Raw genomic sequence first — 23088 nt, forward strand, 5'->3', positions numbered from 1 at the left:
CTCCGTCCTTTGGTACACCCATGACATGTTGATCATCCTTCATGCTAACATTGCCTAATTCGCCAAGTTAAAGGCCCGCCTAGATCTTTTGCCACGAGCATTGGCCTCAACCTAAATTTTGGCAACTACACATTCATCTCCATGAACACTGATGATGAAAAGTTCCATCGTTGGCAACTTATTTTCAGCTGCCATATGGCAACACAGTCTTTGTTTTGTTGTTACGCGAGTGAGGTGGTACCCTTCATGCCTACTCTCTCCCTCCCGTGACAAACAATCAAGACTCATAACTCAAAACTTTCTCCTTACTCTTTGAACATGACGCATGAAATGGAATATAGTTCTCTTGGTAGGTAGATGACATGATGTTAAATTTACTCCAAGGAAATAACAGAAGGTCTAGTTTTTTTATTGAGAGAACACTCTGGCTTTCTTTCGACGGTGAGAACACTCTCACTTAGAAGGACACGAGTTAAGTTTTTAAATTTGGAAAATACATGAAGTCAAGCCATGGCGGCTAACCATTCGTCACAGCGGAAAACACAAAATTCGAAGAAAAAAAACCTGACATTTTTTTGAGACAAAAAAAAAGCCTGACATTTTTTTCAAGACAAAAAAAACCTTGACACATTTTTTTTGGGACCACGCGCTGGAGCTTGCGCCAAACCTCCACTTGCTCGAGGATGGCGGCCGGCCCGAGCAGTCCCTGGATGTCAAGGATCCGGGTGCGGTCTAGAAGTCCGGCTGTAGATACTCTTACGCTGCACAGCGGCGCCCCTCCCATGTTCAGCAACCATATTGACAAAAGTTCACAACGTGGTGGTTAGGCATATAAATATGGTTTCTCTGTGCTCTGAACATGAATGCTCACTGTTCTTGGAGATGACACTTGACATGGAATTTAGTTTTCTTTGCCGCTGGACGACATGAAGCCAAGTTTATTTTAGAGGGGACGATGACAAGTCAAGTTTTCATAGTGAGAAAACTCAATAATATAAATGTATATAGAGTCAATTTTTTGACTTGGAAGGACACGGAGTGAAGTTCTTTTTATCGGGAAAGACATGACATCAAGTTTTTTCTTATTTGAAAACTGAGCTGAAGTCAAGTGACGGGGCAAAGGTTTGTCGCTCTAACAACTCACGCATAGGCACAGAAAACACATGCTCGCTAATGACATCTTCAACCACACTGCGAACCTTTCTGGCAGATGCTCGTTATTCTCTGTACTCTGTGCTCTAAACTTGGATGCACGTTATTCTTTGGAGATGACACTTGACATGGCGTTTAGTTTTCTTGGCCGGTGGACGACATCAAGTCAAGTTTACAAGTGTATATAGAAACAACATTTTGACTGGGAAGGACACCAAGTGAAGTTCTTTTTTATCGGGGAAACGCACGAAGTCAAGTTTTTCTTATTTGGAAACGGAGATGAAGTCAAGTGATGGGGCAAGGTTCATCATCGCACTAACAACTCACATAGAGGCACAGAAAACACATGCTCGCCAATGACATCTTCAACCACACCGCGAAACTCTCTGGCGTCAACCGCTAAACACTACTATCCAACCGAAGTAGTTGGGAAGCCAGCCTCAAAAATCTGTGCGGTCATTGCTAATTTTTTGAAAATTTTCTTCATGATGTATAGTGTTTTTAGACTATTTTTCTCAACAGTTGTGGGGTCAGCTAACCACACAGCCAACACATAGAATTCAAGCCCATTTCTCTGTGGGGAATCGCGTCACCAAATGGTTGTCAAGGTCGATGGCAATCCATATGCAAATCCCTCGTGGCCTTGTGCCTTTCTTGGATCACCCATAGCAAACTGGGTTCTCGAGAGCACATTGATCTCGGAAAACTTTATCTTTAGCTCTGAACTTGTGTTGTGCTACCATAAGCAAGGTGCTCAAATTGGATCTCTGAAAGGCTTTGGACTATGTGTCTTGAGAGGCCCTTGGTCATGAGCACCACACCAAGGGATCCCCACCACATTGGCCCAGATGAGTAGTTGACCTTGTCTCAAAAAAAAAAGATGAGTAGTTGACCTAAGACTTCGCCCTCTTGGTCATTCTCCTCAATGGCGTCCCTAGAAGATGGATTAGTTGTGGGCTAACACTACTATGGAAAAGCCTAGCAGCAGCGCGGGTTTTGGCCCTTTCAGTAGCGCGGGTACCGACGCTACTAATAAGGCGCTACAGCTAACGTATAGCAGTAGTGCCTGTTGTCCCACGCTACTGCTATACATGAATAGCTGTAGCGCTCTTTGGAAAAGGGCGCTACTGATATTGTCTGCAGCGCTTTTTACAGGGAAGCGCTACTGGTAAGGCGGCGCTACTGCTAAATTTTCCCCCTCGCTACTACTAGTTTTATTAGTTTTTTTTCTTGCATATTTGTTTTGTATTTGAATAGGCTTTATACAATAATCTTTAGCATATCATACACATACAAATGTAATCATAGCATATACATACAATTAGTCTCATCAAATCATGTCATCATCATAATCATCATCCAACACAAAGTGGTCTCTCGTCATCAATCTCGAAAATAGCGATACAAGTCTCGATTACTTGCAAATACATCGTCATCCATCTAAACAATGCTATATGCGAGAAGAGCTATCACTTTGAGTACATGAATTCGTATCCCTCTCTCGCATTAGCGTGAACCTAAACTAACTACTGCCTGTCGCTCGGAAACCGGAAACCGGTAACACCTGGGCCTGACACTCCGACCACTCGTCGTATATATACTCCTGGCGTAGCACTTCTTCGTCATCGATGATCTATGCACCTGCATCGTCACATGAGTCGATGATATGCAACATATATAGTTGAGCAACAGAAAGAGACAGACTTGGCAAAAATAGAAACAACATATCATAAGCATAAATAACAAAGTTCATCGTATCCAAAATGCCCTAACTAGAGTGATCTTCGCTAGTCGAGGAGGAGGACGGTTTAATTACATCACAAATAAAGTTTCACTACGCATAACTCAAAGTTTTGTCACACAGAAAGTATGGACTAAACAGACACATTGTCATATATCGACAATCACTCCAACATATTGTGTCATCCATCGAGGTCAGGGAGATAGTCCCCGAGCTTAGTGAAAGGCTTCATGTCGAGACGCTGAGAGGCTATCCATGTTCGGACGTCTTCCCGCGACATTTGTCCTTCTCCGTAGAACATCCCTGTTTTTCCGACGACCTCATTCATGATGATTTGGGCAAGTTCACGCTGGATGTTATAGAACTCAGCTCGAAGTCGATGATCCTCGATATCTCCTATGTCCTTTGCCCATTGCAGAATATGGGCATCGCCAGATCTAGGTGACATGCGAAGGTTCTGGTGATCCCGTCTGTACTCTAGCATGTGGTGTAGGACATAGAATCCATCATTAAGAGAATCGTTCGGTTGCTAGATGCAGCAGAAGTCGGTCTTATGGCTGAAGGCGGCCCTGCCGCCCCTTCTCTTCTTGTCCCTAACCTCTCCACCCCTTGCTTGGTAATAAAACATAGCACTGTTGAGAACATCTTTGATGTGGGTGTAATCCTTTTTGTGAATGTTCTTCGACGAGTCCAAGTAAAGAGCGTTGGAGAATCGGGGGTAGAGGATGATGAGGACGGCGCGGCCGCCGCTGCGCAAAATAAGTACACCTCAAATTAATTAGCCTCCACCGTGCAAATGAATTATTGAAATCGAAGGAAGGATAGCAGCGCGGATGACTTACACGGGATGATAAGGCACGAGAATCGCCTCCTTGTCCTTATTGGCGAGCATGAAACTGACGATGTAATCCCTCGCGTATTCACGCTGCTCTGCACAGACTCCCAAGAAGCCCTCGTGCATGTAGTACGGGTCAGCGACACGGATATGACGTATCTGCTCAACCCCAATGATGTAGTTCATGTGCAAGGCATAAAGGCGGACAAACGTAAAATCCAGCTTCTTCACGTGAAACATGTCGAATATATAATCGAATCGGAGGAAGAACTTATCCGCGGGGAAGCTGTCGACGTACGACATTTGCCGCGGAACGTTAACCACGTAGAGTGGGTATCCTGGATCTTTCGAGGCGATGAGGCATTTCTCTACCCGCAGCACATCGTCATGAAGTCTCCTTAGATCGCCGAATCTGGCCCGTAGCGATGTTGCAGGTAGGATTGGTTGACCGGAGATATGACATTTATCCGCATCGGGGATATCTATACGATCCTGAAGCCGAGGCTGCTGAGGCGGCTGGATCATAGAATCAGCTTTTTTGCCTTTCCTCGCTCTCTTCCTAGACTTCTTTACTACCGGAAGGTCGTGAATAATACGTTGAGACGGTAATTCAGGCACCGACTCATGACGCTCAAACCCTGAGGAGGCGCCGGTATAGACATACTGTTCAGCGCCATCGTCATCCTCATCCTCATCCATGGCGACGTCATCAACGACTAATGGAGCCTCCTCCTTACCCCATCCGCTATCACCCAACCCGACACCCGACGCTAATTGGGTAGGTGGGGTGTTGATGTTCATACCTTGCTGAGGCTGCGTGCTCGTGGGTGTGCTCCCGGCCGCCTCTAGACGAAGCAGACTCTTTGGCCACAACAGGACCCACCCATTGCAACAATCACCAAGCCGCCGCGGGGTCTCGTCGTCATCCCCCACTAGTGTTAGAGGAGGCAAATTCTCGTGGCCCGGTTTGACACTAGCCACGGAAACCTTGAAGACATTAGGGGGGATCGGCCGGCTGTGGAACAATGGTTCCTTCGGCTCCATTATCGTCGCCTTCCCCACGTCCATCTTCTGTTCGCCGATGGTGTACAATATGGTGCACGGGGTTTCGTCGGCCTGCAAAGAAAAGTCTGCGACGTGAGACATCCGAAAGGCAACGAAAATGGGAGATTATACATTTATATTGAAGGGGGCCGGTGTGACAGATACCGTGAGGGCGTCGAGCTCAGCCCAAGAGGAGGCACCACCGAGCACGTCCGGTGCGGGAGCCGGTGCGGCAGCAGGTGCGGGAGCCGGTGCGGGAGCAGGTGCTCCCAAGAAGTCAGCAAGGGGAAAGTCCTCTGCATTTTTTTCTGGATTTTGCCTTGTCCAAGTGAAAACGCCCGTCACCAAGGAAGTAGACATATCTGCAACCGCCTGTTTTGCGGCAGCTACCGCTGTTGCGACTGTCTGAGATGATTTCTTCTCAATCGCAATCTCAACCTTCTTGTCGATGTTTTCTTCAGTTAACCTCCGTCTTTCCTTTCTCTCCTCCGTGGTCTCACGGTAGTACTTCTTCCATGTGGCGCCGTCTCCGACACCGTGCACGCGTCCATACGACGGTCGAGTATCCACCGGTTGTCGTTTCAATATGTTCAACGCCCGGTTGAATGGAGTGTCCCACTTGGGCCTCGCTGCCTCAGACGGCGAGTCGCTTTCGGCCGCAATCCGGTGCTGCTCTCTTTGCAAAAGGCACAAGGATCGTTTATAAATATGACTAACGTGTGCAGTCGAATTGATCAGAAACTAAAATTACCAGCAGTCTCATGAACTCCGTAATGACCGGTGTTGTCTCGTAAACCTTCTTCACTGGGTCCCAACGGTGTCGGGCCCTCAGGACGTCACGCTCGTGCGGGACGGTGAAATCCGTCAAGGGGTCTGGGATGCCCAGACTCGCGGCTTCCGCATCCTCCTTGGCCCATTTGGACCTCTTTCCGCCGTAACCACGGCTTCCGAGGTGGTGGCTCCCAATGTTCCTCTTTTGAAGCCCCTTCATGTACTTAGACTTTTTTTTGGCAGCTTCGGCCTCGCAAGCCTCCTTGAATATTTGAAACTGCTCTTCCGTGATTGTCGGATTATCCTTTACAATCTCGGAGTAGGGTTCCCCGTCATTGATCTTTGCTTTCACTCGATTTTTTCAGGCGGCCAACGCGTCGCTAAACTTGGTCATGGCGTGTTTGTTTATCTTCTTCATTGCCGGGTCCTCGTCTGGATCTTCATAATCCTTCTCATTCCGGCTCGGGAACAAGAATATCTGGTGAAACTTCTTTAGGAGGGAGCTCCTCATATTTTCTATCTTCTGTAGTTTCTCATCGTTGATGGTGGCGGTTGTCCGTACGATGCAGCCTATTTGATTGCCGTAGCACGCGTGTGCTTCCTCGGGCGCCTTTGGCTCAAAATTGCCGCCGTCCACCTCCGTGACCACCAGTCTAGTAGTCCTGAGTTTGTTAGGAACCCATTGCCTCTTCACTTTCGGTTCTACACCAGCTCCGCTCCTCAAGGCAGCACCGGTCTCAGCGCCGGTCTCGATGCCGGTCTGAATCTCAGCGTCGGTCTCAGTCTCAGCACCGGTCTGCATGTCGGTCTCAGTCCCCGATGCTACCGGTGGTCCCAGCAACAACATCAGTTGATCGTCGGTAAGGCTAAAAAATTCGTCTGCCGCCCGGTAGACGTCGTCGCAATCACTAGAACCCTGTCCTTCATCGTTGCTAGCCATGTTTCCTATGATTAAATCTAGTCAATTAATTCTAGACCTAATAAAATGAATAATGACATAAAAAGGACTATTGTTTTGCAGGAATGTTGACTCCTTCCTGGTGCGGCAATTCCCGGGCACTCGATATGTCCTAGTTTGTAGCACAAGTCATGCCGAAATTCACGGAAAATTTCGGCATGACCTTTGCTAAAAAGTGGACAAATCGAGAACCTGAAATTTGCCGGAACAGAAATGAATCAACATTCCGGCAAAACATAGGCCACTCAGCATCATTCCCTGGAAACAACAAAGCCACTTGGGCACAATCGAACAACTTCAATGAAAAGATATAACATGAGCACTTCAATGAAAAATAAAATTTGCCTAAATTCTTTTCCTTGAAAAATAGTGGTCTTTTCAAAAATCAAAAACCTTTGCAAAATGACCTCACTAAACACTTCTCTAGCTATTCCTCTCTCTCACACAAACACACATTATTATCTCTAACCCTTCTCTGCCTAGGACAGAACCCAATTAAATTGCAAAGGAACTCCATTTCTCTAACCCTTCTGACCTAATGCTCTAAAATAAAATTTTCCTCTAACCTAGCCAGCCTACTTAACCTAGCTTGTTAATCCAACGAACCTAATTAACCTACCTATTTAACCTAGTTAGTTAATCTAGTTTACCTAGATAATTAACCCTAATTAAACTAGTTAACGCAGCTAGTTCTCTGTCCAAGCCCAAAATAAAATTTTGCACTAATTAACCTAGATAATTAACCTAATTAAACTAGTTAACCTGACTAGTTCTTTGTCAAAGCCCTAACTAAATTTTTGCACTAACCTAGATAATTAAACTAGTTAACCTAACTACTTCTCTGTCAAAGCCCTAACTAAATTTTTGCCCTAACCTAGATAATTAACCTAATTAAACTAGCTAACCTATGCATGAGAGAGAGAGGAGGGGTGGGGGCTTATAGAGGATGGCTCTGGTGGTGGCGACGGAGGCAGTGGTGGCGACGGAGGCAGGGGCGTCTCCGGTGACGGCAAGGGAGGCAGGGGCGTCTCCGGTGATGGCGAGGGAGGCAGGGGCGTCTCCGGTGACGGCGAGGGAGGCAGTTGTGGCAAGGAAGGATCCGGTGGCGTCGACGGCGACTCCGGTGGCGTTGACGAGGCCGCGCGGCTCCGTGACGTTGGGGGCGGCTTCGGTGGCGTCGACGTTGGCAGGAGTCGGCGTCGAAGTGTGGCGACGGCGAATCGGGGACATGGCGCGCGCGGGGTGGGTTGAGGGATTTGGGGGAGAAGTGGTGGCCGGGGGGAAACGATTTTTTGGTTAAGTCAAACTTAGCGGTAGCGCGTTTGGTGAAACGCGCTATAGCTAAGATAGCTATAGCGGTTTTTACAAAACGCGCTGCTGCTATAGCTATGTAATTTTCTTCCATTTTTTAATTTCCTTTTCTGTTTCTATAGCGGGGGTCTAGGACACGCGCTGCAGCTACGTTAGCTACAACGCCTCTTACAAACACACGCTGCTGCTATGTCTTCCTTCGTTTTTTCGCTTTTTTCATTTATTTTGCTTTACATTTTATTTTTTCCTTTCTCCTTTTTCTATTTCTTCCATTTTCATTTACTTTTCTATCTGTTTTTCATCTTATTTTATTTCCGTTAGTAGTAGCGCTCTTCTCAGGAAACGCGCTGCTACTTATGCCCTAGCGGTAGCGCGTTTCTTCCAAGCCCGCTACTGCTATGCGTAGCCTATCATTCTAGCAATCGGAATATTAGTAGTAGCGCTTTTGCCACTACATGCGCTACTGGTAAGATTGTATCTGTAGCGCGGTTTTCCTTCGATCGCTACTGCTATCTAGCACTAGCGCCCTTTTTTTACCCGTGCTGTTGCTAAATTTCTGTGTATAAGGTTTTCCCTAGTAGTGTAAGGCAGGGGCACTTGCGCTCCCTTATCTTCACCCCCGATGTTGAAGTCCTCCAACACGTCATTCTCACGGTCAGTGTGTTGTGTTGTCTCGAGCATCTGCTGAACCCAAACATGTTGTACTTCGTCATCCAATACACCCTCGACAAGTTGATAATTAATCCTTCATGCTAAAATTGCATAGTTCACCAAGTTAAAGGCCTTCCTAGAATCTTTCGCTGTGAGCACTGGCCTCACCCTAAAATTCGACAAGTTCACATGCCGTGCTTCGGCGTCCAATACACTGGCGACATGTTGTTAATCCTTCATGCTAACTTTGCCTAGTTTGCCAAGTAAAAGGCCCTCCTAGAGTCTTTCACTGCAAGCACAGGCCTCACCCTGAAATTTGACAACTGCACATGTCGTGCTTCGACGTCCAATACACCACCGACATGTTGATAATCCTTCATGCAAAGGTTTCCTAGTTCGCCAAGTTAAAGGCCCTCCTAGAGTTTTCATAGCGAGCACTGACCTCACCCTAAAAATTGACAACTATACATGTCGTTAGGCTCGGGCCTGGGCATGTGTAACATGAGCCACCGCACTGAAGGAAATACGCCCTAGAGGCAATAATAAAGTTGTTATTTATATTTCCTTACATCATGATAAATGTTTATTATTAATGCTATAGTTGTATTAACCAGAAACTTAGTACATGTATGAATACATAGACAAAACAAAGTGTCCCTATTATGCCTCTACTTGACTAGCTCGTTAATCAAAGATGGTTATGTTTCCTGACCATAGACATGTGTTGTCATTTGATGAACGGATTCACATCATTAGAGAATGGTGTGATGGACAAGACTCATCCATTAGCTTAGCATAATGATCGTTAAGTTTTATTGCTATTGCTTTCTTCATGACTTATACATGTTCCTTTGACTATGAGATTATGCAACTCCCGAATACCGGAGGAACACCTTGTGTTCCATCAAACGTCACAACATAACTGGGTGATTATAAATATGCTCTACAGGTGTCTCTGAAGGTGTTTGTTGGGTTGGCATAGACCGAGAATAGGATTTCTCACTCCATGTATCGGAGAGGTATCTCTGGGCCCTCTCGGTAATGCTCATCACTATAAGCCTTGCAAGCAATGTGACTAATGAATTAGTTGCGGGATGAAGCATTAAGAAACGAGTAAAGATACTTGTCGGTAACAAGATTGAACTAGGTATGATGGTACCGACGATCGAATCTCAGGCAAGTAACATACCGATGACAAAGGGAACAACATATGTTGTTGTGCGATTTGACCGATAAAGATCTCTGTAGAATATGTAGGAGCCAATATGAGCATCCAGGTTCCGCTATTGGTTATTGATCGGACTCGATCATGTCTACATAGTTCTCGAACCCGTACGTAGGGTCCGCACGCTTAACGTTCGATGATGATCTGTATTATGAGTTATGTGTTTTTGGTGACTGAAGTTTGTTCGGAGTCCCGGATGAGATCACGGACATGACGAAGAGTCTCTAAATGGTCGAGAGGTAAATATTGATATATTGTAAGGTTATGTTCGGTCACCGAAAAAGTTTCGGAGAGGTTTGGACATTTTTAGGAGTACCGGGAGGTTGCCGGAACCCCCCGGGAAAGTTAATGGGCCTACATGGGCCTTAGTGGAGAGAGGAGGCAGCAGCCACGAGGTGGCGCGCGCCCCCAAGCCCAATCCAAATTGGACAAGGGGTGGGGGCGCGGCCCCCATTTTCCTTCTTCCTCTCTACTTCTTTCCCCTTTCCCACTCCGAAAAAGGAAGGGGGGATCCTACTAGGACTAGGGAATCCTAGTAGGACTCCCCCCTTGGCGCGCTCCCTCTAGACCGGACGCCCCCTTCTCCCCTCCTTTATATACGTGGGCAGGGGGCACCCTAAAGGCACATCAAATATTCTCTTTGCCGTGTGCGGTGCCCCCTCCACAGTTTACTCCTCCGATCATAGTGCCGTAGTGCTTAGGCGAAGCCCTGCGCGGATCACATCATCAACACCGTCACGACGCCGTCGTGCTGATGGAACTCTTCCTCGACCCTCTACTGGATCAAGAGTTCGAGGGACGTCATCGAGCTGAACGTGTGCTGAACACGGAGGTGCCGTACGTTCGGTACTTGGATCGGTTGGATCGTGAAGATGTTCAACTACATCAACCGCGTTAATTAACGCTTCCGCTTTCGGTCTACGAGGGTACGTGGACACACTCTCCCCCTCTCGTAGCTATGCATCTCCCAGATAGATCTTGCGTGATCGTAGGAAATTTTTTGAAATTGCATGCTACGTTACCCAACACGCACATAGCCCCAAAAATTTAGCCCCCCCCAGCCAGTTAGGTATACACATTCTCTCAATGAAAAAGCTGAAATAAATCACCCAACAACGACAACAGAAGGCCGACAACCGATTTACGACGTCTACAGCGAGCCGAGCGAAACCTTGTGCCTCCTCGAGTCCTCTATCATCTCTTTCGTTTTCCTCAATTAGCAAATGATGGATGTCGGATCTCTTTCCTCTTTCCTCTTCCTCAATTAAGGGAGTAGGAGATCGCGATTTACTAATTCCCAACAAATTTTTCCTCAACTTTCAATGTTAGGTAAAATGCTCTTTCTATAATCCCTAGGTTTATCTATTTTTCTTTGTTCAATTTGATTCCATAATCTTCTCGTAGTCTTATTCTCCATAAACTTTGAGAGAAAAGGGAGATCTAGGTGTCCAAGGGCAAGGGGAATACCTGTAGCCACATTTAGCAGCAGGGTGGTCCAATGGCAAAGTCAGCAAGGGGATCACACGCCAAACTTAATCCTCCAGGTTCTTCTATTTCAATTCATGCCATAATTCATGTGTTGTTTGTGTACTAATATTTCATCTAGAAAGGTAGTTGAAGTTTTTTTTTTGATTGATTGATCGAAAGATTGCTTACTGCCCGTATTTTTCAATGGATGGGTCCGATTCTTGATATATAATATTGCTAAGTAACACATTATAGCCTATATACTACTATAGGTCTACTTTTCTAGTGAGGTGAGCCTTTTAGAGTTTGGCACCACACCCTTAATTTTATTGGCCCGGCCTTGCATGTCGCGGTCCTCTCGTTTGGTACACCGCTGACATGTTGATCGTCCTTCATGCTAACATTGCCTAGTTCGCCAAGTTAAAGGCCCTCTGAGACTCTTTTGCCGCGAGCACTGGCCTCACCCTAAATTTTGAAAACCACACACTCGTCTCCATCAACACCGATGATGATAAAGCTCCGTTGTTGGCAACTGAATTCAGCCGCCATATCGCAACATAGTCTTTGTTTTGCTCTTACGCGAGTGAGTGGGTGCCCCTTCATGCCTGCTCGCTCCCTCCCGTCCCGTGATTAACAATTAAAACTCGTAACTCAAGACATGCTCCTTACTCTCTAGAGATGACACATGAAATGGAATATAGTTTTCCTTGTAGGTAGAGTAGATGACATGACGTTAAACTCACTCTAAGGAAATAACAGAAGTTCCAGTTTTTATACAGAGAGAAGACTCTGACTTCCATTTGACATTGAGAACACTCTGACTTAGAAGGACACGAAGTAAATAAAGTTTTTAAAACCGAGAAAAAAACATGAAGTCAAGCCATGGCGGCTAACGTTCGGCACAGTGAGAAACAAAAAATTCAAAAAAAAAGACCTTCTTTTAACAACTAATAAAAAAACCGACCTATGCTACCCACTCGGCCCAAGCGGGCCGAGCCCAACCCAAACCGAGCCAGCCTAGCCTAGGCCCGCCCGGCATAGCCGCCACCGGCCCGCCACGGCCAGGCTGTGCGACCCACCCACTCTCTGGCCGACCACGGCAAGGCTGTCTCGTCGCCTCCCTTTCCCCGTCCAGTTCTGACCTCCTCCCCCTTCGGTCTGTTCACCACCGGCCGGCAGCTACCTAGCGGTTGCTTCCTCGCCGATCCTCCCCTCGATCTCGTCGGAGCGGGCGGAGACCGGGCCGCGGCGATGACGGTGATCGACATCCTCACGCGGGTGGACGCCATCTGCCAGAAGTACGACAAGTACGACGCCGAGAAGCTCAACGGCGCCAACGTCGCCGGCGAGGACCCCTTCGCCCGCCTCTACGGCTCCGTCGACGCCGAGATCTCCCAGTGCGTCGAGGTACCCCGCTCCCCCCCGCTCTCCCTCCGCCGGGCGCGCGCTGCCCCGCGCGGCGATCTGAATCTGACCGGTCTGCTGCTGTTGCTGTTGCTGGTGTCGCAGAAAGCGGAGGCGGCGAGGCAGGAGAAGAACCGGGCCACGGTCGTCGCGCTCAACGCCGAGATCCGCCGCGCCAAGGCCAAGCTCCTCGAGGAGGACCTGCCCAAGCTGCAGCGCCTCGCGCTCAAGAAGGTTCGGTCGTCTCTACACGTCTTCTCACCGCCCCGCTAGATCTGCTTCTTCTTTGACCGCTAGGACTCGCCATGTCCGTCTTTACTGGTAGTAGCGACCTTGAGAGACCGCCTAAATTTAGGATGTGCGGCGGTTGTTGGATGTCAACAGGATAAACACGAAGTAATTTCCGTGTTAATGAGGTGATTTGCTGGGTCACCTCGTGGAGTTTAGGATCGGTGGGACTGGTACTTTTTTTGCAGAATTTGCTGGGAAAGTATGTTTGTGGTGTCGTAGGATTTTGTAGGACGATGCTTATGTGCTGATTATACAGCTCGAATTCTAACGCAAGCATATGTAGTTGAAATTGAGCGTCTTATATGTTGCAATGTACCTCCATTTGGTTGTTGGCATAGATGGTGTATAGGATTATTTACATCAATGCCCACTTCTTTTGCATATGACCAGTATAAACCATATGGAGTCTCACCAGTATCTTCTGCTGAGTAGCTTTTTCTTTCAGTATAAACCATATGGAGTCTCACCAGTATAAACCATATGGAGTCTCACCAGTATAAACCAGTATAAACCATTTGGCTGTTGTAGCCTTTTCTTTCAAATGCATAGCTATTTAGTATACATAAACAAATGTGCTAACATGGATTATGAGTCGAAGGACTAGTCAAGACTAGTCTATGAGTCACAACTCCAGGGCCGGCTACACTTCAGTGTCGACTAGTCTATGAGTCACAGCTTCAGCGTCAACTAGTGTCGATTATTCACGATTAGTCTATGAGTCTCAACCTCGGAACGACTCGTAAACCTTTCGTGCTATTGTTGATATCAAGCAATTCAATCTTTTGCTGCTTTTGTGTTGGAGCTTAATTACTCCATACCTTGTCCCATCCTTTTTTTGTTCAACTTAGCATTTAAGTTCCATTGAGTATTGACTTGATATGCATATTAGCTGCATATTGAGTTTGGTAACATGCTTTCCTTGGTCGTGCATATCTCTGTGCTATTATATGAGAGGATATGCATGAGCAGTTGAGTACTGAGCAAACTACGTGGTCGTTGTTTTACTTTTGTACTCGTTTTTTCTACTTTCAATTTCTTCTAGCACCTGCCTCCATATTATTCAATTTTTTGTTCTGTTTTGGATAAACAATCCATTTAGGATTTGGCAATATTAGTTCCGATGTTGTTCTGCATTGAGACGCAAAGTTTTTGTGTTTTCCTTAGAGAAAAAAATCTGACTATTTTCTTCATTTGTTGTAACAGGTCAAAGGGCTCACAAAGGAGGAACTTGCGACCCGTAGTGATCTGGTTGCCGCCTTACCTGATAGAATTCAATCAATACCGGATGGTAGTTCTAGCGCGACAAAGAAAAATGGAGGTTGGGGAGCCTCAGGATCCCGACCTGGTGGAGGCGTCAAGTTCGACTCTACTTCTGGTTAGTGAGCATCATTTACAGTATCACCTAAGTCATCGTTCCGTATTGGCTTCAGAAAGATCTGGCCAAGTTCCCTTTCCCCCCTATGCATTCCCTGTTCACTAAGCGTCATTTGTGTGCGCGTGCGCGCGTGCGTGCGTGTGTAATTCATAATTCATATTAAGCTTGTGTACATATAAATGTTGAGTGGATCCTCATCTAAGGTCAACATTATTCTGTGCCACATCTGGTCAGTTATCCATGTGTACTTGTTCTCTTCATTGTTTCAGCAACACAACTCTGCTTTCTATGTTAGCGTTAGATGGACGAAATATGTTAGCATATAAATTTTGGTTGAGCGTACATGAGATCATGCATAAAGTTGTTTGAGCAATGTACATTGTGTTTGTTTTCTCATTATCTCTGGCATGGGACTGTTAGATGCCCATCTTAAAATTTCTTTTATCCTCTTGAGGGTCATGAGCTGAACCTTTTCCTCTCCTCTTAGATGGAAACTTTGATGACGAGTACTTCAAGGGGACAGAAGAATCAAATAAGTTTCGTCAGGAATATGAGATGCGTAGAATGAAGCAGGTAAAATTTTGTTTCACCAATCTAATCTTCGGTTTCATTTTGCGCCTCCACTGGATATGAGAGCTTCCGTCTAACCAGACCTGCGTTTGACAATGATATTCTGCAGGATGAAGGTTTGGATGTTATTGGTGAAGGGCTGGCAACTCTGAAGAACATGGCATCGGATATGAACGAGGTTTGCGTCCTGTACTTTCTTTCTAGTTATGCGATGATTTTGTGTACTGTACTAAATTGTTGTGATCATCAGGAATTGGATAGGCAAGTTCCCTTGATGGATGAAATGGATGACAAGGTTGGTGCTCTGGCAACCATCATTTTTTGTTCTTTCTTCTGACAGTTGTCTCAACATTGCTTAATGTTTGATAAACCGACGAATGCAGGTGGATAGAGCCAATGCAGATCTGAAGAATACCAACGTGAGACTGAAACAGACTATTCTTCAGGTACAAGTTCACTCTTCTCTCTGTATTTTCCTTGACTGTTGCTTTCTTGGTTTGGTAGATTGATGAGCTCATACATGTTTCTCCTCTTTGGATTGTTGTCAGATGAGATCCAGTCGCAACTTCTGCGTCGACATTATCCTGCTCTGTATCATACTTGGTATCGCTGCCTACCTTTACAAGTAAGTAATTTCCTTTGCCAAGCAACCACTCCAGTGGACCATTCTCCTTCACTTTTCATTAACTAGCCTGGATTCGTACCAGCCGCTGAATGAAGGATATAGTATTTTTACCTCATACTGTTTCTTTACTCGCTTGCTTGATTGTTACCACATCCATCTTGTTTAAATCACGCTGATGCCCTGTTTGACCTCTCTAATGGTTTTGCTCCATGCATGCTGTTTTTCTTGTGTCACAGTGTGCTCAAGAAGTGAGTGAGGTGCAACGGCGTGCTCATGTCGCGGTCGGTAGTGGTCTTGCATTGGATTCTCTACTTGTCATGTCCTGCTGTGATGGGCTTCAACATGTGCCACGAGTAATTCGTTTCGTCTCATCTGTGTAATATCATGGTGTTGTTAGATTGTTATTATTATGCTTGTTGATGAAGCAGTGATGATTATATGTGTGTTGACCTGATCGATGTCTGATTGTATGTATATTCGGGAGTAAATTGCTTAGTAAGAGTATGAACGTCATTCTTTTGTTCTAAACCTGGCCATGTATGTATATTTGCGTTCCCTGGGGACTTTCTTTGAGTGGCATAAAGAAGTCATGGATCACAGTTTGCCCCTGAGTGTCGTGTTGGCTGGGCCGGCATGGATACAAATCCAAAGGCTAAACATGTGTTTCTTCCAACATAAAAGTGTTACTTACATACGTGTGATTGTTGTATTATACTCCCTCCGTCTGGAATTACTTGTCATCAAAATGGATGAGAATGGATGTATTTAAAGCCAAAATACATCTAGATACATTCATTTCAATGACAAGTATTTCTGGACGGAGGGAGTATATGACTAGAACAATGCCCGTGCATTCTATGGGCAGAAGGCGAGGAATTCCATGATCATGTTACACGAGTGCTCAAGTTCCTCTCTCACATCCCACATTTTCATCGACCTTGTGATTCCCTAGCAGACTTCAGTTTTAAAGATCAACTGTTTTTTACGACCAATTCATCCAGTGCGGGCAGTTTTCGTGCAAAGTGGAGTTGTCGAAGATGATTTGAGCCTAAGACTAGAACTTAAATTGCATTGGACAGAAAGGGTTTTGGGATTTTATGCCTAGTGGGAGCTGCCATTGCAAGAGTTGAAGTGAGGTCTCACGCTTCCTTGATGTAGGCATGATGTGGCGTCAATGTAGACGCTCGGTGCAGATACCCGGCCAATGTGGAAAATATTCTCCGACGTATGGTATATGATTTTAGGGCGAGTAACATATGGGGCAGCTTGTTGTGCGACCCACATGTCAGAAACCACAAATTCAGGTGATCAAGTCGAGGATCTCAACCTCACCAGCACTGCCCTGCCAAGTCACGGGCAACGAGACAGGAGATGATCTTTCGATGATTCCCTATTTCTACAAGATTGAGCCAAATTTTTGTCAAGGCCTAAATAGAAAATGTGAATTATTTCTTAAATAAAAGTGAATTATTTGGGGAGCAAAATTATTAATAAACCATCCAAGGGTATTTCGAGTCCCATTTCTACAGGATTAAGCAAAATTTCCTAAATGCACTTCCTCGTCTATCCATATCCATTCCGGATAGGAGGATTCACCCCGTCTTACACGTCTCGCAGCTCAAACCGTTCACCCCTAATTACTCGCCCGAGCTGCCCAAGATTACATCCAAGTGAAAAGAGTGACGAATAACCAATACACCTGTTTATTATAAAATTTGTTAAAGCTGGTGGAATATTTCTAGGTCATTTAATTACAACAGAAATTGCTCTGCTCCTTGTTAATGGTTATATATTATGCTAACATGGAGCTACTACTTAACCTTCTCATTGTGTTGCCAGGGCTGTACAAACACATGGATGGCCTAACAAATGATGTTGAGAGGTCAAATGAAACGGTAAGATTGGTCACTCTTCCTTAGGTTTCCATTCTGCAAAAAAGAGGAGTTGGAAGCTAAAGATGTGGAGCTGGCAATGTTAAAGGAGATGCTTTCCCAGAAAGGCGACGGCGAGGCAGTTGTGCAAGTATGAGCAGCATTCATGAACTTTTTTTTTTTGAGGAACTGTTTGTTTGCCGTTCGGCTTGGATACAGATCGGTACAGTTACACACTAAGAAAGTGCAGCCTAATTTTACCAGGTTTTCTGATTCAAAGTTCCTTCCTTCTTAATGCACAGTTTGCAAACTCTTCAGCAATGCTAAGAAGCACATAGTTTGCTACTCTTGATCTGGAGGATACATCTGTTTGAGTGTCAACTAAGTCCGTCCGCACCGAGGGAGTAAGGAGAATTTCTGCGCATGAGATAGTGAGCCGCATAATATATTTTATTAACAGCGAGTCTGAAAATGCAGTTCAGAGATTCGACAAAGAACAACATGCAACGTCCAGAAATTCTACTACAATCTTGAGCATACTGGAAACCTAGCTAACAGCTTGGCCATTTTTCCAACCAGTTGCCAAGGCAGAGCCAGTATGCAGGGGGTGCTGATTCTTAAGAATGCAGTATCACTGTTAGTACAAGCTGAAAGTAAATTCAATAACTAGGCCTCACCATGACAAACCTAGTTTGCTTCGGAATACTTGAACCCGTACTTGTTAAAATACTCTCGAAATCCATACACGCTCTGGTCATAGTTGAACTGCATGCACACAAGGAAGGAAATAGCATCACATCAGCTCAACCTGGAGACTATGAACCGAACCTCTATACAGCATTAGACTTGACAGCAAGTGACTAATGCATGAATTGCTCATGCATGAATGTTTTGAAAGGACGCTTCAGGGCATTGCTTACAGGTAGGACTTTTGCAGAGTATTTCGTGATGCTCGGATCCACCATCTTACCTGGGTTAGCAGCCTGAAAAAATGCAGAGCATGCTGTTACCAGGATAAAATTGACAATATATAAAGAACATTCATGTGTAGGTGCAGATAACACGATGAGTATAAGTAAATAAAGAAGAAAGAAAGAAAGAAAGAAATTGAAACCAAATTCATTCTGGGCAAACGGTGCGGATGCCTAGCCATGAAATAATGGGAGCACATTAACCACGGCTAAGCAAATACTAATAACTAGAAACGGTACCGACGCCATTCACACTCAACAAAGAACAAACCGACCATACTTGAGCAAGTTAGCAGAGGAGATCCTTCTCCAATACGGAAATGAGATGCAAATGAAAACACTAATCCCTGGCCTGACAAAGAACACGACGAATCTCTAGATTGAGCCACATAATACACACATTTCCTGAAAACCTAGTCTACTCTCCCCCAAAAGAAGATCAGTGCTTCTCTGGTGTACCAGGAATTAAATTGCGCAAATAATGGAGCGGTGTAGTGTTGTAATCGTGGATGCAAATCAGACCGCAATGCAATATGTGCTTCACTCTTCCACTCTTACGAGGACCATGAGAGCACATAATACAGAAATTGTTCTCGAAATTTCCCTCAAAGCAGGGCATATGACTTCCAAAATGCTAAAGGTAACATGCAGAAAGAAGTTGGACCCTTTAACGATTCTCCAGCCATTAGCACACATAAGGATTAAGAAACTTATAATTCTTTAGCCACAAAGATTAAGAAAAGAAAAGAAAAGAAATATAAGATTAAGAAAAAAAAAGATTTCATAAGATCAAGAATCAAGATTGTTGACAAAAATATAAGTGGCACATAATTCAAAGTAAAGAAGTGGCAACATGTGTTAACCGATGTAACGTAAAGTAAACAATCATAACCTGTTCTGGGTTGTAAAATACTTCAAATGGATACTCAGTCTTTTGCCTCGTGAGGCAAAACCCAGGATACTTTGGGCATTCCACCTGACAACATAGAACAAAATAATAATTCCTATCAGTTCGAGACTAAAGGCAAACAGGATGGCAGCAGTCACAATTTGTATAGATGGGAAGCAAGAAACCACAAATTTGAAGCATAGTGTATCATGATATTACCCAAGTTAAAGCATCCAAATGAGAAGGAAATCAAAAGTGACAAGTCTGATTTGACAGGCAGCCAATTAAACTATCCTGTGACTAATTGATTGTATCTTTGTACATCATAATATCTACAATTGATAAAATAATAAAAGCACAACTATTTTTTAGAAAAGACAAGTACAACTATTCACACATCTAAGCTTTCCATAGAGCTGCTTCTCTTGCAGGTGAAAGAAAAGGCTAGAAAAGATCATCAAAGATGCATTCGCAAAACAAAGAGCTTCCACACATGTGCCTGAAGCTCAACAGAAGACTGAAATTGGTGAACTTTATAATGCATGCTGAATTAGATTAATCTTGCGATCATCGCCAAAGTTAGTACAAAGTTGAGTCACTTATTTTGGGACGGAGGGAGTATTATATTAGGTGTCTAAAAATTAAATCAGATAGGACTAACTTCAAGGTTTTGAATTTTAACACACAGTTAAGACAGCAAACCAACCTTTACAATGTTCCATAATAGCAAGCCATGATAATTTGAACAGAAAAAGCAGAGTGCATTGAAGTTTTCAAAATAACTCATCATCTTATAAGTGACCCGAAAATACTTATGGCATATTTTTTGCGGGCGTAATAAGAGTAGTGGCTTACCCGAACAAACTTTATATGAGGATAAAATGCAGCAGCAGCTTCCTCCAGTACTTTGTCAAGATGCTGTGTATAAGTGCACCTACCAAAGCAATTTCATTACTGTTGTAAGCATGTGCAAAGCTATTGATATAGGACAACTTAACTATTCTTATGTTTCTGAACAAAAAACATGAGACTAACATACTTAATGGTAAAGGCCACAACTACAGGCCGTCCTTCATGTAATAGCTGCACAAACTGACGCTCTGATGTGAACGGTATGATTCTTGATGGCCCTAGATCCTTGGGATATCCAGTGTAGTACCTTCAACAACAAGATGATTCAAACATAATAAAATAGTGATACAGCCAAAAAAACGGGAAATGAGTTAAATTCTACTATTTGTAAAGCTGGGAGAGCGAACAATGCCTGCCAGACAGTGTGTGCAAACAATGACTTCCGGAGTTAGTGCAAGCAACAAGCTACAGGTTTTATAACCGTCTTTAGAGCAATTGATATTCATAAACAAAAAGTGCTTGCACGCACTGGTGAATAAAGTCTCAAGGTAAGGTTTAGTTCGTTCATGCTGAAGACAAAAACAGAATTAGATAGATATACAAAGGATGTAATGAGTTTGTTGCACACATCGCACTACATACCCTACATATCCGAAGATATTCTATCCACATATGTTATATCTTTTCTATATCTCAGTAACAGGATTAATCCAAAGCTGTCTTGTCAATAATAAATTAATTATACACTAAGAGAATGGCTACAAGTGACTATAGAATTCATCTTGCCTAATTGAAATAGTCACGAACCACCATCTAAGATTAAGATGACATGTTCAACTTCTTCAACAATCTAAATAGTGTAAATGCATGAGCACTAATATTTTACTATTAGTTTTGCACTCTTCAGCATACAATCTATCACCAGTTCTACTGGAATACTTGGCATGCTAAAGAGACTATGTATCACTTCCAAAATGGGATTAATGAGATGAATGATGCCACTTTCGCTGTACTCGGTCTATGCAAGCATGCTATTTTCCAAAATAAAAAGTGTCAAATCACCTGAAGTGGAATCTATATGTTCTGCTGAAAAACACACAGGCCAAGATGTACGGAAATAGAACTAAAAGGTGGGTTGAGGGATGTGGAGGTTTTCCTCACTTGGATGTCGACCGAAGCTGGGAAACCATCCTATCCAAAAATGACGCGCCGGCCATCTCCGAGGCACACATAGCGCGAGTGGGCGAGGCGTGGCTGGGAACGTAGGGGTCTCAGCAGTGGCGGAGCTACAAACAAATTGCTGCGCGGGCCAAGCTAAAGAACAACAAAAAAAAAAGATCAAATTCTGGTCCGCCACTGCTGAGACCCCTACGTTCATCTTCTTGACCACCTACAATTGATGCATGCTATAAAAATTATTACACATCACCACATATTGCAAAGATGTACTGGACAAGAGCAATTTGAACAAAAATATGTACTAGACAACAGCAATTTGAGCAAAAAAAATGTACTGGACAGCAGCATATACAAGGGGGGAGGAAGAGGGATTTGTACCTTGAAGAGAGATCGCTCTGCCGCCGCGCCGGAGTAGCACCTAGACCCCTGCCTTCTTCCCCTTGTATCCTGCAGATCGAGAGAGGATGAGATGAATAAGCCGTCCACGCAGATCCATGGAAGAGAGGGCTGGTGGCGTAGGAGAGGCAGCAAGAAAGGGAGGGAGGAAAAGGGCCGGCGGCGCAGCAAGAATGGGAGGGAGGGAGAGGGCCGGCTGTGCAGTAGATGGAGCGAGGGAGGGGCCGCGGCGCGCACGAGCTGAAGCTAGGGAGAGGGCCGGCGGCGCGGCAGAGAGGGGGTAAGGAAGAGGGCCGGCGGCGCACCTGAGTGGGAGGAAGGAGGAGATCCAGCGGCGCAGGAGAGGAGCAGCGATACGGGCGTGGGACCCGACCCCCGGTAGGCGCACTGAGACTTAGGGCATAGGGCATGTACAATGGTGGCATATGGATAAATATGCCCCATGACAAAAAGTAATTTGAGGTATCTACATTTATTTTTTCTCCCCTATCAAGTTATCATTAGTGGGCCTCATTAAAAATTAGAAAATAAGGATTCTAGTACACATGCATCTCTACTTTTCACTCCAATCTTTTCAGCTTTTGTCACCGGACCACACTTTTTCTCTTCAAGCACCCGCCTCTTGAAGAGGATCCCGCTTCCCTATTAGAACCTACTTGTAACACCCTCAGTGTCCTGCTACAGTAATCCCCTGTTAATGGTGCCAGGTCACCATGCTTACTGAGCTAATTATCACTTGATAAAAAATCAAAGTCAAAGTCAAATTCAAATTATGAGGGGAATTCAAAATTTCTCAAACATGAAAACAAAAATGTTCATCATGTGCCAAATATTCCACAACTAATATTGGTGGTGAACCAACATTTTTGCAAAGGGTTTAAGTGGCCTAAACTACTTAAAACAGTGACCTAAGCAATAAATTAAATGCCCTTTTTAATTTATAAAATTGGCAACTATTCCAAAAGCCTCCCAACCTTTTTGAGACAGTGCACTTTAATTCTTTGAAATTGTTTTGGCCAGCGGCATAATTTTGCAAAGTCAATTGTGGCTAAAAGAAAATGCAAAAGCTGCTGGAAAAGAAAAGGAAAAACAACAAAAAGAAAAAAAAAGAAAAGGAGAAGTAGAGGGGAGAGAGAGGCCCTCTGCCTCACTCAGGCTTCGGCCCACCCGAGCCAGCTGGCCCAACAGGCCGGCCCACACCCCCCTGGGCCGTCGCTCTCCCCCTTCCCCTGTTCAACCGACCGAGGGCGCGCGCCCGCGCGTCGCCGCCAGACCACCTCGCCGTCGACGGGAGGGGATAAGGCCGCCCCGACGCCTCGGCCCCCTCGCCTCCCACTTGCACACTTGCCCCCTTTCTCTCTCTCTTCTCTCGCCCACGCGCTCGCTCCGCCCCTCCTCTCCTCCAGATCCGCGGCCCGAGCGCAGTCGCCGCCGCCCTCCGTCGTTGTCGCGGCCACCGGCGGCCCCGCGCCCGCTAACCTTGACGGTGAGCTCTGCCGTCGTCCTCTCC

The 23088-nt window shown here is 45.1% G+C and overlaps 2 protein-coding genes across 6 annotated transcripts; one reads left to right on the forward strand and one right to left on the reverse strand.

Annotated features, from left to right (window-relative positions):
• The first annotated feature begins 12267 nt into the window (after positions 1-12267).
• Positions 12268-16023, forward strand: LOC119349424 (syntaxin-71-like). Its single transcript, XM_037617457.1, has 9 exons — positions 12268-12562; positions 12665-12793; positions 14054-14225; positions 14713-14798; positions 14905-14973; positions 15046-15090; positions 15179-15241; positions 15344-15420; positions 15657-16023. Exons 1-9 carry the CDS (start codon positions 12407-12409, stop codon positions 15670-15672), a joined length of 813 nt encoding a protein of 270 aa, XP_037473354.1. The 5' UTR covers positions 12268-12406; the 3' UTR covers positions 15673-16023.
• Positions 16024-17193: 1170 nt separating this feature from the next.
• On the reverse strand, positions 17194-21986 carry LOC119349425. 5 transcript variants are annotated; one of them, XM_037617459.1, is made up of 8 exons: positions 21561-21874; positions 21165-21393; positions 20191-20310; positions 20007-20085; positions 19155-19238; positions 18212-18274; positions 17969-18056; positions 17194-17708 (listed from the first exon to the last, which is right to left on the reverse strand). In XM_037617459.1, exons 2-7 carry the CDS (start codon positions 21233-21235, stop codon positions 17979-17981), a joined length of 495 nt encoding a protein of 164 aa, XP_037473356.1. In that variant the 5' UTR covers positions 21236-21393; positions 21561-21874; the 3' UTR covers positions 17194-17708; positions 17969-17978. The 5 variants fall into 5 exon arrangements, with proteins under 5 accessions (XP_037473356.1, XP_037473359.1, XP_037473355.1 ...); XM_037617462.1 differs by lacking the exon at positions 17194-17708 and adding an exon at positions 21884-21986 and having other exon boundaries at positions 17721-18056; positions 21165-21317; positions 21561-21629; XM_037617458.1 differs by lacking the exon at positions 17194-17708 and adding an exon at positions 21884-21986 and having other exon boundaries at positions 17721-18056; positions 21561-21629.
• Positions 21987-23088: the final 1102 nt, after the last annotated feature.

The sequence above is a fragment of the Triticum dicoccoides genome, chromosome 1B (assembly GCF_002162155.2).
Source record: "Triticum dicoccoides isolate Atlit2015 ecotype Zavitan chromosome 1B, WEW_v2.0, whole genome shotgun sequence".
Taxonomy (NCBI): Eukaryota; Viridiplantae; Streptophyta; class Magnoliopsida; order Poales; family Poaceae; genus Triticum; species Triticum dicoccoides.